General features: G+C 47.1%; 1 protein-coding gene and 1 pseudogene across 1 annotated transcript; one reads left to right on the top strand and one right to left on the bottom strand.

Annotated features, from left to right (window-relative positions):
- Positions 1–2,860: 2,860 nt before the first annotated feature.
- LOC105914250 lies at positions 2,861–3,715 on the bottom strand (annotated as a pseudogene).
- LOC101752701 (tyrosine-sulfated glycopeptide receptor 1) lies at positions 3,019–7,211 on the top strand. The gene has a single exon (XM_004966119.3). The coding sequence runs from the start codon at positions 3,800–3,802 to the stop codon at positions 6,977–6,979; it is 3,180 nt and encodes a 1,059-aa protein (XP_004966176.1). The 5' UTR covers positions 3,019–3,799; the 3' UTR covers positions 6,980–7,211.
- The last annotated feature ends 5,679 nt before the right edge of the window (positions 7,212–12,890 follow it).

Below are 12,890 nucleotides of genomic sequence, written 5' to 3'. Positions count from 1 at the left end.
GCTCTGAACCACTAACAACAGGTTATTACGCACACTCTGATGAGCGCTGAGGTCGTAGAGACCAGGCAACTGTTTTCAAGGAGTTGGTAGGTCATTGGATCAGCATACGGAGGTCAACTGCTCCGGCCGGCGATGCGCCACCAACCGGTGAGTTTGGAGTTTATTTTTTCTAATGCGTGTGTGAATACATCACTGTAATTTTTTTGGGGGGAAGTTTTTCGATTACGTGAACGCCTAGTTACTTGTTTGGTCATTTTCGATGAGGTACAAGTGGTGACAGTACATTACAACCGCCGGCCTATTGAGTATTGACCGCAGCTCGATGTGTCAGAGGCCGGGACATTTTTTTTTTCTACAAAAGGAGATCGACCCCAAGCTTACGATTGTGTGTGAAAGAAGGGTTTGCGCTAGATTACATCTGCATGCGATCGATTTACCATGATGCAAGTCAAGGAAAATGACGGGGTTAGAAGTTAGATTACTGGATCAGTACGGACTATGTAATCAATTCAGCCGTTGTCAAAACCACCTCACCTAACCAAACCGTTCACCCAAAGATGTTGACCATGCGAGCATGGGGACCGATCGGGCACGTTTCTTTTTTTTTTTTTTTGAAAGCGATCGGGCACGTTTCTGACTTTGCACACAAGATCGAGACCTGGACTGGACATGTGAAATTAAAATCAGTACTGTAGAACGCACGGCGTGTTTGGTTTCGTTCTGTCTGTGGTGCATGAACCGTCTTAAGCATTTTGTTTTTTTTACTGGAAGTACAGTTAGTTGACCAATTAGTTGCTAAGGGCCTGACGGCTGAGCCAGGCCCTTTTGTCGGGATCGTCTGACCCCGACAATTATTCTACAAAATCATTGAAAAAACACTATTACGCAATGCTCTGCGTGCGTGCGAGAGATGAGAATAAAATCTTCGCATGAGATTGTGGAACATATACTGCCTAAATCGAAAGACACTCCAGAATAATTTTTGCCCATGCTTTTCTTTGGAGCAAAAGAGGGAAAAAAATTTATTTTAGCAAAATGCAAGTGATATTACTAAAGTGCTTAGCAGGCATTATGAAAGATCTTGACTTATATGACCCTGCTTCTGATTCTAAGTGGTTTGTATAATTTTAGTGGAGACAAGACAAGTCGAATATATACCAAAGCATCACAACACATGTCCATCGAATAAGTCGTGTAAGTGTGGGCAAACCATTTCCCCGGCAACTCTTGGTGCTTCCAGGATGCGGATCACACTCATCTCCCAATCCACCCACGCACGAACGCACGCACGCACGCACGCACAGCCGTCCATCAGGACAGGGACGGCTGCTGATGTGATCCTTCCAACTCAACCACCTCTAGTGTCCAGACGCTTACAACTCCACCGCCTTCTCAAATCCCAACCAAACCACCGGCGATCATGACGTCACGTCAACCCTTCTCGTCGTCTTCATCCATCTCAGGGGGTAAAAAAACCCATCTCGTATTTTCTACGCTCTCGGCGTACGCAACGCGAGAGGGAGACGCCAGTACAATACGGTAGTTGTTTGACATCGCCGGCGAGGCAATTAACGACAAGAGCTGCAGAGGGCGTCAGCATCTGGACGCGTTCGTGGCTGCATGCATCAGCTAAACCGGCGGTTAACCGGCTAGTCGTCGCGTCTGATGCGGCTCACCTGATTAAAGTTTCCTGTCCACGTTCGCCGGTGTCGTAGCGTAGTGTGAACGCAGGGGAGTAGCGCGAGATACTGGCGGTCTCTGTCCGAAGACCGGGTCTATACGCCGGTGATCTTCCTGCTGTATGAAGTGACGTCTGCAACCGCAATGCGTTTGTGTGCAACGAGTGATGTGAACTGAATGATGCTTCTTCGCAAAATGAATAAATAATAAATAAATAAATCGAATGATGCTGATAGCAATAAGCGAAGAGTGAATTTTTTACAGACGTATCAAGAGTGAAACATTTGAATTTTGAAATGCTTTGATTTCGAAACGAGTGACTTTGCTCGGGACTTTGATTTCGAAACGACGACCGCACGAGTGTCCGGCTTGGATGAATCCAACGGGCCGTGCCAGCAAGTTGTGGTAGTAAAACTGCCGCTAGCAATTCAAAAGCCAATAAACCATCGCTGTCCAGAAAGGAAGAAAGAAAGAATGCACTTTTGTAACTATACTGTATGAATACAAAGACGGGAGCAGAAGAATAAGGCCAGTCTCATTTACAGGTGCCTTTCCCTTTTCTGCGAGTCAGTCTAGTACATGTGTTTTGCATGTCACTAAAAAAGATGCAGGTCTGTTTAGCACAAGCTCAAGAAATTATCGGAGCTGGAGCTAAAGGTAAAGGTAATTGGTTGAACAATTTTCGTATTACTTGGATTAAACCATTTTATTTTCATCATTTCTCCAGATAAAAATCACACAAATTGGTTCGCAATCCTTCAATCCCCAGCAGCTCCAAGTACTCTATGCACATATTATCCTTCGGGAAAAAAAAACGAAAATGATAAAAATCTATGCACATCTCACGGCGACCTGACTTGCCCATATGACCATCTCCCTGTCCCACGTTACCTCCTCCCATATTTTTTTGGTCACGATCCATGGATCCATAGCCCATAGACGCATAGGTCATCTTCGCAGAGTCACACGCCGTAGGGCCAAGGCAAACGGAGACGCTTCCTTTCTTTCTCGCAGACGTACACATCACCCGACGCTCCAAAAGTAAACGGCCCGGCCGGGCGTCGCCGCAGCAACACAGCCACCCACCTCGGCCGGCCCCGCTCCCCCGGCCCGGCCGCGCCATTATCCTCAGCCCTCACCTCCATCCACTTGCTCCTCCATCAGCCACAGACTGCGCACACATTGAACACGACGTTAATGATTGCCTTTTAAAAATTATAGCATCGATTATGTGCGAGATGAGGCCAGAAAGATTAGATATGTAGATCAAGATAAGTGTGTAGTGCTCCTCGATGCACCTGCCACTTCCTCCAGAAGTGCCCCGAGGAGACGCGAATCTTCAGAGTGATCGGCCGTTGCTTTCACCTTTTTCCTGTTCTGCGAAATCGTTCCGGAAAAGGGTTTACAACTGTCAGGAGAACAATGAAATGGATATGGAAAGAAATTGAGCAGTTTCTTTTGCTGAGTTTAAACTGTCCTAGGTCGGGGGTTTTGACGGTCAATTGATTTCTTCTCAAGGTTTTCTTGTTCTACCATATAGTGAAACAATATGCAGCAAAAACTTTCAAGTGAGATTAGGTTGCTGAAATGGTTTGGTTTCTTGTCCATTAAGAGTCCTATCATTGATTCAGAAGATATGCATGAATATATGCAGCTATAAATTATCTCAGCATGGTGCAATATTCAATACCAACCTGGGCTCAGAAAAGATATTCAGTGGCAACTTCCAAAGTTTGATGACGACCCGGGGAAGGATAACCAACTAAGGCTTTGTACAGGAAAGTTGGACTTTTGCACGTAGAATTGTAGCTACCGAAGCAAAACGTCAAACATGTGAAGTGGGCAAGAAAAGTATTTCCTTTTATTTTTTTTTTCCCCACTCTGGAGCCTATTGAAAAAAAATATGCTGGTGGCAAACGTGTAAGAAACTGATTTGGATGTGTCTGCAACATATACCTAGCCATTTTTCCTCGAGGGAACAAGACGAGGAAAGATCAACAGCACAGAAAGAACAAACGGCTTCTTCTTCCCCCATGCTGTCGTAGAAAGAACCTCTGTTCTTTAGCTAGTCAGACCCCAAATTGAGCGTCTCTGCATCAGGGAGTTTCATGAGAGAATCATGCGGCCACTGAATTTGCCATGCTGCAGCAGTAGCTCCTCAAAACTACCCGTGCCTTCCTTTGGCCTTGCCTTCGTCCTCCTGCTCTCCACAGCCTCCTTCGTCAGCTCCTGCACGGAGCAAGAGAGGAGCTCCCTCATTGACTTCCGAGATGGGCTCTCGTTGGAGGGCAATGGCGGCCTCAACAACTCATGGATCAACGGCACAGACTGCTGCCAGTGGGATGGAATCACCTGCACCAACAGCGTGGTCACGGAGATCATGCTTGCTTCTAAGGGCCTCCAAGGGAAGATCTCACCGTCCCTTGGCAATCTCACCGGACTGCTGCACCTCAACCTCTCCCGCAATTCACTCTACGGCAGTCTACCAGCGAATTTGTTGTTCTCCAGCAGTATAATCATCCTGGATGTCAGCTTCAACCACCTATCTGGTCCTCTGCTAGAGCAGAGATCCTCAAATCCTGGCCTTCCTCTCCAGGTACTGAATATCTCGAGCAACTTCTTTACAGGGCAGTTGCCATCCACAACACTGGAAGTGATGAAGAATTTGGTTGCTCTTAATGCAAGCAACAATAGTCTTATGGGACCAATGCCATCATCTATTTGCAACAACGCCCCATCACTTGCCATGCTTGACATTTGTTTAAATGAATTCAGTGGTACTATTTCCTCAGAGTTTGGCAATTGCTCTATGTTAAAAGTACTCAAGGCTGGTCACAACAACCTTACAGGGGTTCTACCTCATGAACTTTTTAATGCTACCTCATTGGAGCAGCTCTCTTTTCCAAACAATGACTTACAAGGGATTCTTGATGCATCCAACCTAGTCAAGCTCGCCAATCTGATCATCCTTGATCTTGGATCAAATGGGCTCCGCGGCAATATACCAGATTCTATTGGGCAGCTGAGAAGATTGGAAGAGCTCCACTTAGACAACAACCTGATGTCTGGAGAGCTACCATTGGCCCTAGGTAACTGCACAAGGCTCAAGTACATCACCCTCAGAAATAACAGTTTTAGGGGAGATCTTAGCACAGTTAACTTTGCCCAGTTGGATCTGAGAATTGCAGATTTTTCGATCAACAAATTCACTGGTACAATTCCAGAAAGCATCTATGCATGTAGCAACCTAATTGCTCTGCGGTTGGCCTACAATAATTTTATTGGGCAATTCTCACCAAGAATAGGCAATCTCAGGTCCCTCTCCTTCCTTTCTATTACGAATAACTCATTTACAAATATCACAGATGCACTTCAGAAGCTCAAGAGCTGCAAGAATCTCACCTCCCTGCTCATTGGAACCAACTTCAAAGGTGAAACCATACCGCAAGATGAAGCAATTGATGGTTTTGAGAATCTTCAGGTTCTGACCATAGATGCATGCCCATTAGTAGGGAAAATCCCTGTTTGGCTATCAAAGCTCACAAAGTTGGAGATACTAGACCTATCAATTAATCAACTTACTGGATCAATACCATCCTGGATTAATGGACTGAAATTTCTCTTCTTCCTGGACATATCAAGCAACAAGCTAACAGGGGATATCCCAACCACATTGATGGAGATGCCAATGCTACAATCAGAGAAGAATGCTGCCAAGTTGGACCCAAAGCTCCTTGAGTTACCTGTATATTGGACACAATCACGTCAATACCGTGTGCTCAATGCTTTCCCTAGTGTATTAAACCTATGCAACAATAGATTCACAGGCATCATTCCCCGAGAGATTGGTCATCTGAAAATGCTCGATGTCCTCAATTTCAGCACCAACAGCTTTTCTGGAGAAATACCACAAGAAATTTGCAACCTCACAAACTTGCAAACGCTAGACTTGTCAAATAACCAGTTCACAGGTCCAATCCCATCTGCGTTGAGTAATCTGCACTTCCTTTCTTGGTTCAATGTGTCTAACAACGAATTAGAAGGTCCAGTTCCAACTGGTGGACAGTTTAACACATTTACAAATTCTAGCTACAGTGGGAATTCCAAGCTATGCGGCTCTATGCTCAGCACCCATTGTAACTCAGTTCAAGCGCCTCCAGCCTCCATGAGAAGGAAGCACAATAAGGGCATTGTTGCGCTTGCCTTATGCGTGTTCTTTGGAGGGCTTGCCATCCTTTTCCTGCTGGGACGTCTTATTTTGTCCATCAGAAGAACAAAATCTGCTGACAGGAACAAGGGTAGCAACAGCAGGGACATTGAAGCAACTTCATTCAACTCTGTTTCAGATCACCTGTGTGACGGGATAAAGGGAAGCATTTTGGTGATGGTACCTCGAGGCAAGGGAGAATCAAACAAGCTCACATTCAGTGATATCTTAAATGCCACAAATAATTTTGATCAGCAGAACATTATCGGCTGTGGAGGTAATGGTCTAGTCTATAGGGCTGAGCTGCCCTGTGGATCCAAGCTTGCGATCAAGAAACTCAATGGTGAAATGTGTCTGATGGAAAGAGAATTCAAAGCAGAGGTTGAAGCACTCTCCATGGCACAGCATGAGAATCTTGTGCCACTATGGGGTTACTGCATCCAGGGAAGCTCAAGGCTCCTCATATATTCTTTCATGGAGAATGGGAGCCTAGATGATTGGCTTCACAACAAGGATGACCCCAACTCATTTCTCGATTGGCCAATAAGACTCAAGATTGCACAGGGAGCAGGCCGCGGCCTTTCTTATATCCACAACACCTGCAAGCCTCACATTATTCACCGTGACGTCAAATCCAGCAACATCTTACTTGACAGAGAATTCAATGCTTATGTTGCTGATTTTGGCCTCGCCAGATTGATCCTTCCTTATGACACACATGTCACGACTGAGCTCGTAGGCACTCTTGGTTACATTCCACCTGAGTATGGGCAGGCATGGGTGGCCACGCTGAGAGGTGATATATACAGTTTTGGAGTGGTCTTGCTTGAGCTGCTCACAGGGAAGAGGCCTGTCCAGGTCTTGACCAAGTCAAAGGAACTTGTCCAATGGGTAAGGGAGATACGGTCTCAGGGAAAGGATGTTGAGGTCTTGGATCCTGCACTTAGAGGAAGAGGACATGATGACCAAATGCTGAATGTGCTTGAAGTAGCATGCAAGTGTATCAATCACAATCCTTGCCTGAGGCCAACCATCCAAGAGGTTGTGTCCTGCCTGGACAGTGTAGATGTGAACCTGCAGGTGCAGACGTAGCTAAAGGACAACAGACTCTAGGTGGTAATCTTGTACCTCACCTAATTAGTTGTAACTTCAGTAGAAGAATGATTTTCTAACAAATCGTACAGTAGTGTGTGCCGTGTGTACATCTCTGAAAAGAACAGGCTCACGGTCATGAGCCCCTTTATACAATTTTACTTCTTTTTTTGGGAAAATCCTGTACATCCAAGCTAAATTGCATGAACATGGAAAGTGCATGAAAAGAGTATTGAGCTCTAGCTTAATTCACCTACATTGGTTTTCTAACAAATTGTACAGTTATGCATTGTACTTCTGTGAAAGAAAAGGCTCACAGTTATGAGATTATGTACTCAAATTTCTTGCTCTTTTGTGGACATTGTGCATTTCGAAACTTAATTGCATGAACATTGAAACTGAAAGTGCATCAAAAGCATGAAGAAGACGCGCCAGTGCTGCACAAGGCGCGCAAGATGAAGAAGACGAGCAGCGTCACTGCTGCACAGAGCTGAGAGCTCCCCCACTCCCCTATTCAACCTCCCACGCCGCTGAGCGCGCAGGTCAGCACCCCAGCGGCCAGAACAGCGATTGACATGGACAACGCCCAGCAGCTGCTCGATTAAATGCCACCAAGGCAAGACCGGAAACTACTGTAGTTGTGTTCTACAAATTGTAGGCGAGCAGCACTTGCAAAGATAATTTAGCCACTGATAAACACGGACATCCAGACGAGTCTGATGTCATTTTCTTGCTGTGCAGTACATTTTCTTACTGCGTAGTGCTTATTGCAGTTCTGGCAATTAAGCTGTTAATCCATATGGTTCATATAGTATTTCAAGTTGTGATGTTCATGGATCATGAGTACACAACAGTAGAAAAATATACGGAACCATAGCATCAGTATCTTAAATTCTAGCCATAAACCAAATTTGATTCTTCAATTTATTTGCAACTAAGATATTTTTTGGATCTGCACAAATGAATTGGTTGCTTTTGAGAATTCCAACTTTCTTTGTGATTTCTTTATAAACTAAACCATTTCAATAGCTTTCCGTGCATACCATCTTCATTGAACTTGTGTGTTTAATCAGCCTCTGAACAAATTACAAGACTACTTGTTTGTGATATTGAACCAGCCCAAAATTTGCTCCCAGATTGAGATATTAATGATCTTAGAGGACAAGGGTAGATACATAAGAACTGTTTACTCCAACAAGGGCGCGGCAAAGCCGCGAAAACGGTGTGGTGAACCCTCATGAAAACAGAAACCAGTATGGATCCACGTACTTCTGCTAGAAGATGCCAGTCATTCAGTCGCTTGGGATTCAAAATTATCCAGGTAGTATACATCTTCTGCTAGAGGATCCGATGGAGTCCTACTAGATTCAGAGCAACCATACAACACAATGGCAGGAGTGTAAAAGCATCCAGTTGATTCAGAGCAAAAATGAAAACAATCTACACTTCCACAGGCCATAGTATCCTAATAGTCTGACAATTTCGCATGAAGAATTCTGCGAACAATCACCTGTAAAGTCTATACAAGGCAGAGATCGACGAGCAAGCACGGGAAAGGACAGCACCGACATCCAAACAAAACAAATGGCAGGGGCATCAAGTGATATATACTGACCAACGGGGACTGGAGGCAGTAGTTTGCTGCCGGAGGTTTCCCAGCAGCGCGCGCACGAATCCATGGCGGAACGGGACCGGTCGCTTCGGGACGGCCGTGGCCGTGCGGGAGGGAAGCCAGACCCAGACGGTGGCTGCGGCGGCCGGCGGGGCCGCGGGGGAGGACGGAATGGAATGGAGAAGGCAACATGGACGAGCTGGGCCTGAGCCTTCTTGGTCATCAGTGGGCCGTCATGCAAATGACCGAGGGGTTTCATCTGGCCCAGATGTGATGAGCTAATAGGGCAGGGGCGCAGGGCCCTGACTGATGGATCCTAAGAACGAAGCCTTTTTTGTACTAGGCCCAGAGTAATTATAATGTGCATAGGACTGAATATTTCCTTTTCTTTTATTTTGATTCGAGGCCCTGAACAAATCTGCAAATGCAGAGACACTTATATCCTCCGTTAGCATCGGCAGATCAAGGTGATTAATTTTTATAATATGGTGAACCTCAGTACAAATTAGGCTTTAACAGACTTCAGATGTGCACCCCTTTCTTGGATCCCTGCTACAGGCCTGCACCATCGGTTTTAAAATTTGCTCTGCTCCCCGCTTCAGCTTCCAATCCATCCATGCTGCAGCTTCCAGTTGCAGCATCAGCATCTGTGCGCGCAGGCAGAGCAGCAGAGGCATCGTATGTGTCCTGTCCAGCGATCCAACCATACACCACATAAAACAATTCAGACACCTCATGATCAGGTACTCCTAATCACGCAACGGCGTCGGACTTGGACCATCCCTATTCGTTTCGAGAAGAAAGGGTAGCTCCCTTTACAGCCATGGCAGGCTCATGTGCAAGTCCTCTGAACACTCCCTGGACCTGGAACAGCTTCATCTTCAGCAGAGCAGACACAGTTACGAGCTTAATCAGCGGAAGGAAGAATCACCAGTAAATTAATCACCATCGGTAACTGGTAGTCTGGTATCAGTAAATCTGTCGGTGCCGTACATCATTGGGAACCCGAGTCCCATCCCTCGTACGCGGCAGGCCGTCCACCGCGAAAAGTTCACCGTCGCCGTCGCCGCCGCCGCCGCGTGCACCTTGTACACACACGCGTACTCGCTGTACCGTGCTCAAAAGGCGAGAGGTGAAAAGGCACGGCAGGCGAAGCTGGTGGTCGCCGGCCGGAGGGGGGCACGTGGCGGCGGCACGCCGCCGTACATATCGGGGCGCCAGGAAAGGAGCTTCACGTTCCAGCCATGGCCGATCACCAGCTAGCTCTGGCGCCTATATTTTTTTTTTATCAGGCCTGCACGCACGGCGCCCTCCACGCGCGGCAACAGCTGTGTGGGTGTGGCGGTCGCTTGACTTCGCTCGGCCATCAGGCCATGGATGGATCAGCATCAGCACCACGCCGCACTCTCATCATCACAAAGTCTCTCCCTGCTCATCTCTGCTTCCAGATGCAGATGCTCTCGTCATCTTATTACCGCGTTGCAGGCTTAAGAACACTGCAGAATGTAATTTTAGAAACTGCGAGGTACAGTGGTTTCAGAGTTGACACTTTCAGACTGTCTGAACCGGAATGCCCCCAAATTCAGAGGATGTTGCCGGCTTTGCTTCAGTCTCCGCAGAACAAATAAGTGCGTCATCACGCAGCCTGATTAAACTAATTACCGACCATCAAAAGGTAACTGAGGCGTCGCGCCCGTCGAGATTCTTCTTCCTTCCTAGGATCCATTCCTGCTGCCACTGACCGCGACGCCGATCCCTATGCGAATTCACGACGGCACCGGCAGAGTGGCAGGTTGTCACTGAACCTGCAGGTTCCTCTCCTGTCAGTCAGTCAGTCAGTGTTAATCAGGCCTTGTTTAGTTGGCCAATTTGGGAGGTGCCAAATTACTGTTACAGCACTGTAGCACACTGTAGCGTTTCGTTTGTATTTGTGAATTATTGTCCAAATATTAACTAATTAGGCTCAAAAGATTCGTCTCGTAAAGTACAACAAAACTGTACAATTACTTTTTAATTTCATCTACATTTAGTACTCCATACATGTACCGCAAGTTTGATGTGATGGGGAATCTTCTTTTTGCATAGTGTCAAAGTTGGAAGTTGGGAGTAACTAAACATGGCCTCAGACAGGTTTGGAAATTTTTAACCGCGATCAACTTGCATGCGCCCGACGAATTTGGGGCGCTGCGGTTAACCAACCTCCACCAGTCCTGCGGTTCATTTGACGTGGCCGGGCGATCCTGCAGATCGTCTCCCCCTCCTTGTTTATTCAGACTTTCAGAGGGCACGCCGGGGGGCACGTTGCTTTGCAATAGTCTATTGCTGTTCCAAAAGTGCCTCGAGTGTGAAGACTACTCCTACCATTGACACTGACTGGGCTTCAGGATAGTTTTCCCAGCAAATTCAAACAGTCCCTGGTTATCGTATCAGGGCAAGCTTTAATGCTCCAAGTTCAGAAATCTGAATCGTGTCGGTGCGATCCTGACTTTCTGTTCTTTGGATTCAGTTTGAACTTCTGACCGGGCAAAGCATGTATGAACTGTTGTCTGAAAAAATGGCATGCAGTTAGCTCTCTTGTAGCTTCCTGGTTTCATGCAGCCATTGTTGAGTCTGATGGGTGACAACTGACTGGATTTCTCTAGTCTCTAGTTAATCTACTTCAGCATAACGGTGTAGTAATTAACAACTGGAAGAACAGGAGGTTGCTATGCTTCTGTGGACTGTTTAGGAGAAGAAACTTCGACCGGTAAAAGTGAGATGGAACAACAGGAACCACGAACATCTTCCACAGATCACGTGCCTACATCACGTGATCCATCCACCTCCCCCTGCAGAAAGGAACGTGACGAGCAGTTAAAAATTGGCGCATTAGTCCTTGAGACCAACTAACCCTAGCCTTAGACCGAATTAAGCCAAGGGGTATAGCAGTGCAGTCAAAGATGCAGCACATGCCACCCAGTGGGGAAGATGCAGGAAAACAATCAGCACATGAATTCCCACAGGATGCTCTGGGGTGATGGTGATTAATATCTTGGTTCCCACATGAATTCCCACTGTATATAGCGGGTTCGGGTTGTCGTGTCGTGTAGCATCCGAATCCATTTGGAGAAAGAACTTTTCTTTTTCAGAAACACTGTACTGCCACCACTTACGTCTAGTTGAATTTGAATTTTGAAATCATGCGCCTTGCGGTTCGAATTTGCCACCCGGTGCCAGATCAGACCCGGTTACCAAATTGCGCCGCTTGCTACTACTACATGCTAGTGGTTTGGTAGTGATTATAGTATCTGGCACTGAAATAAAACCCGCCCAAAGCCCATGTTAACTCCCACCACCTCTCCTCGATCCTTGCTCTAATCCACACACCACCCACTACCTCCCTCGCAGGGCGCTCGCACACTGTCCCAGGAGGAACACACCACACCACTCCACCAGGGGCCTGCAGCCTCTCTGCATTCTGCAGACGATGTCGAGTTCTTCCAGTTGCAGAAGGGTTTGTCGAGTGGCGCTGCTAGTGGCGCTGCTCCTGCTGAGCTCGTGTCCAGCTGCGTGGTGCACGGAGCTGATGATGATGGGCGGTGCCGATGCGGGTGCCAGCCGCCGACCGGCGGCGCGGCGGCTGCTGGTGTCGCGGCCGTCGACGAGCCGGCAGAAGGCGGAGCAGGCGCAGCAGCAAATGCGGGTCGACGGCCGGAAGACGCCGTTCAAGCAGCCCGCGGCGAGCTTCGGCCGGAGGATACCCAGATCCGGCTGGAACCCCATCCAGAACAGATGAGGTACGGTATGCAAGCACATTGATGCAAAGCTACCATTCTTTTTCAGATGATGGAATGAACAAAATTAGCGTGCGATCTATAAGCTAAATTGTTCGAAATTCAAAACTAAAGGCAGTTAGCAGCATCTCTCCCTCACTCCTTTTCACTCGCTTACACATGATCCGCAGTGCTCGTTTGTGGGAATGGTAGAGCAGGATCAAGCTCTGCAGCCTGAAACTTCCACTGATTTCTGCATGTTGTTTCCTGTTTCAGGGAATCAGCAGCGATGTGAGGTCCTGAATGAAGCCATGGACGAACCTGACCATCGGATGGTTCGTTTGGAAGCGCGCACGGTCGAGGAGCTAGGAAATCGCACACCGTCCGATCGAGCTTTAGGATCGTCGCGTCTGCTTGTACTAGCTGCTTCCTAGCTTTTGCAATTTTGTAGTGCTACTAGTAGTTCAGTAGGTTTTTTTCCTTTTCTTTTTGTTGGTTTAGATAGTTACTGTTAGTGTATGTTAATTAGCCAGTCAGATGTGGTTAA

The sequence above is a fragment of the Setaria italica genome, chromosome IV, assembly GCF_000263155.2.
Source record: "Setaria italica strain Yugu1 chromosome IV, Setaria_italica_v2.0, whole genome shotgun sequence".
NCBI classification, from domain to species: domain Eukaryota; kingdom Viridiplantae; phylum Streptophyta; class Magnoliopsida; order Poales; family Poaceae; genus Setaria; species Setaria italica.
This window is presented reverse-complemented; position numbering and strand designations above follow the sequence as displayed.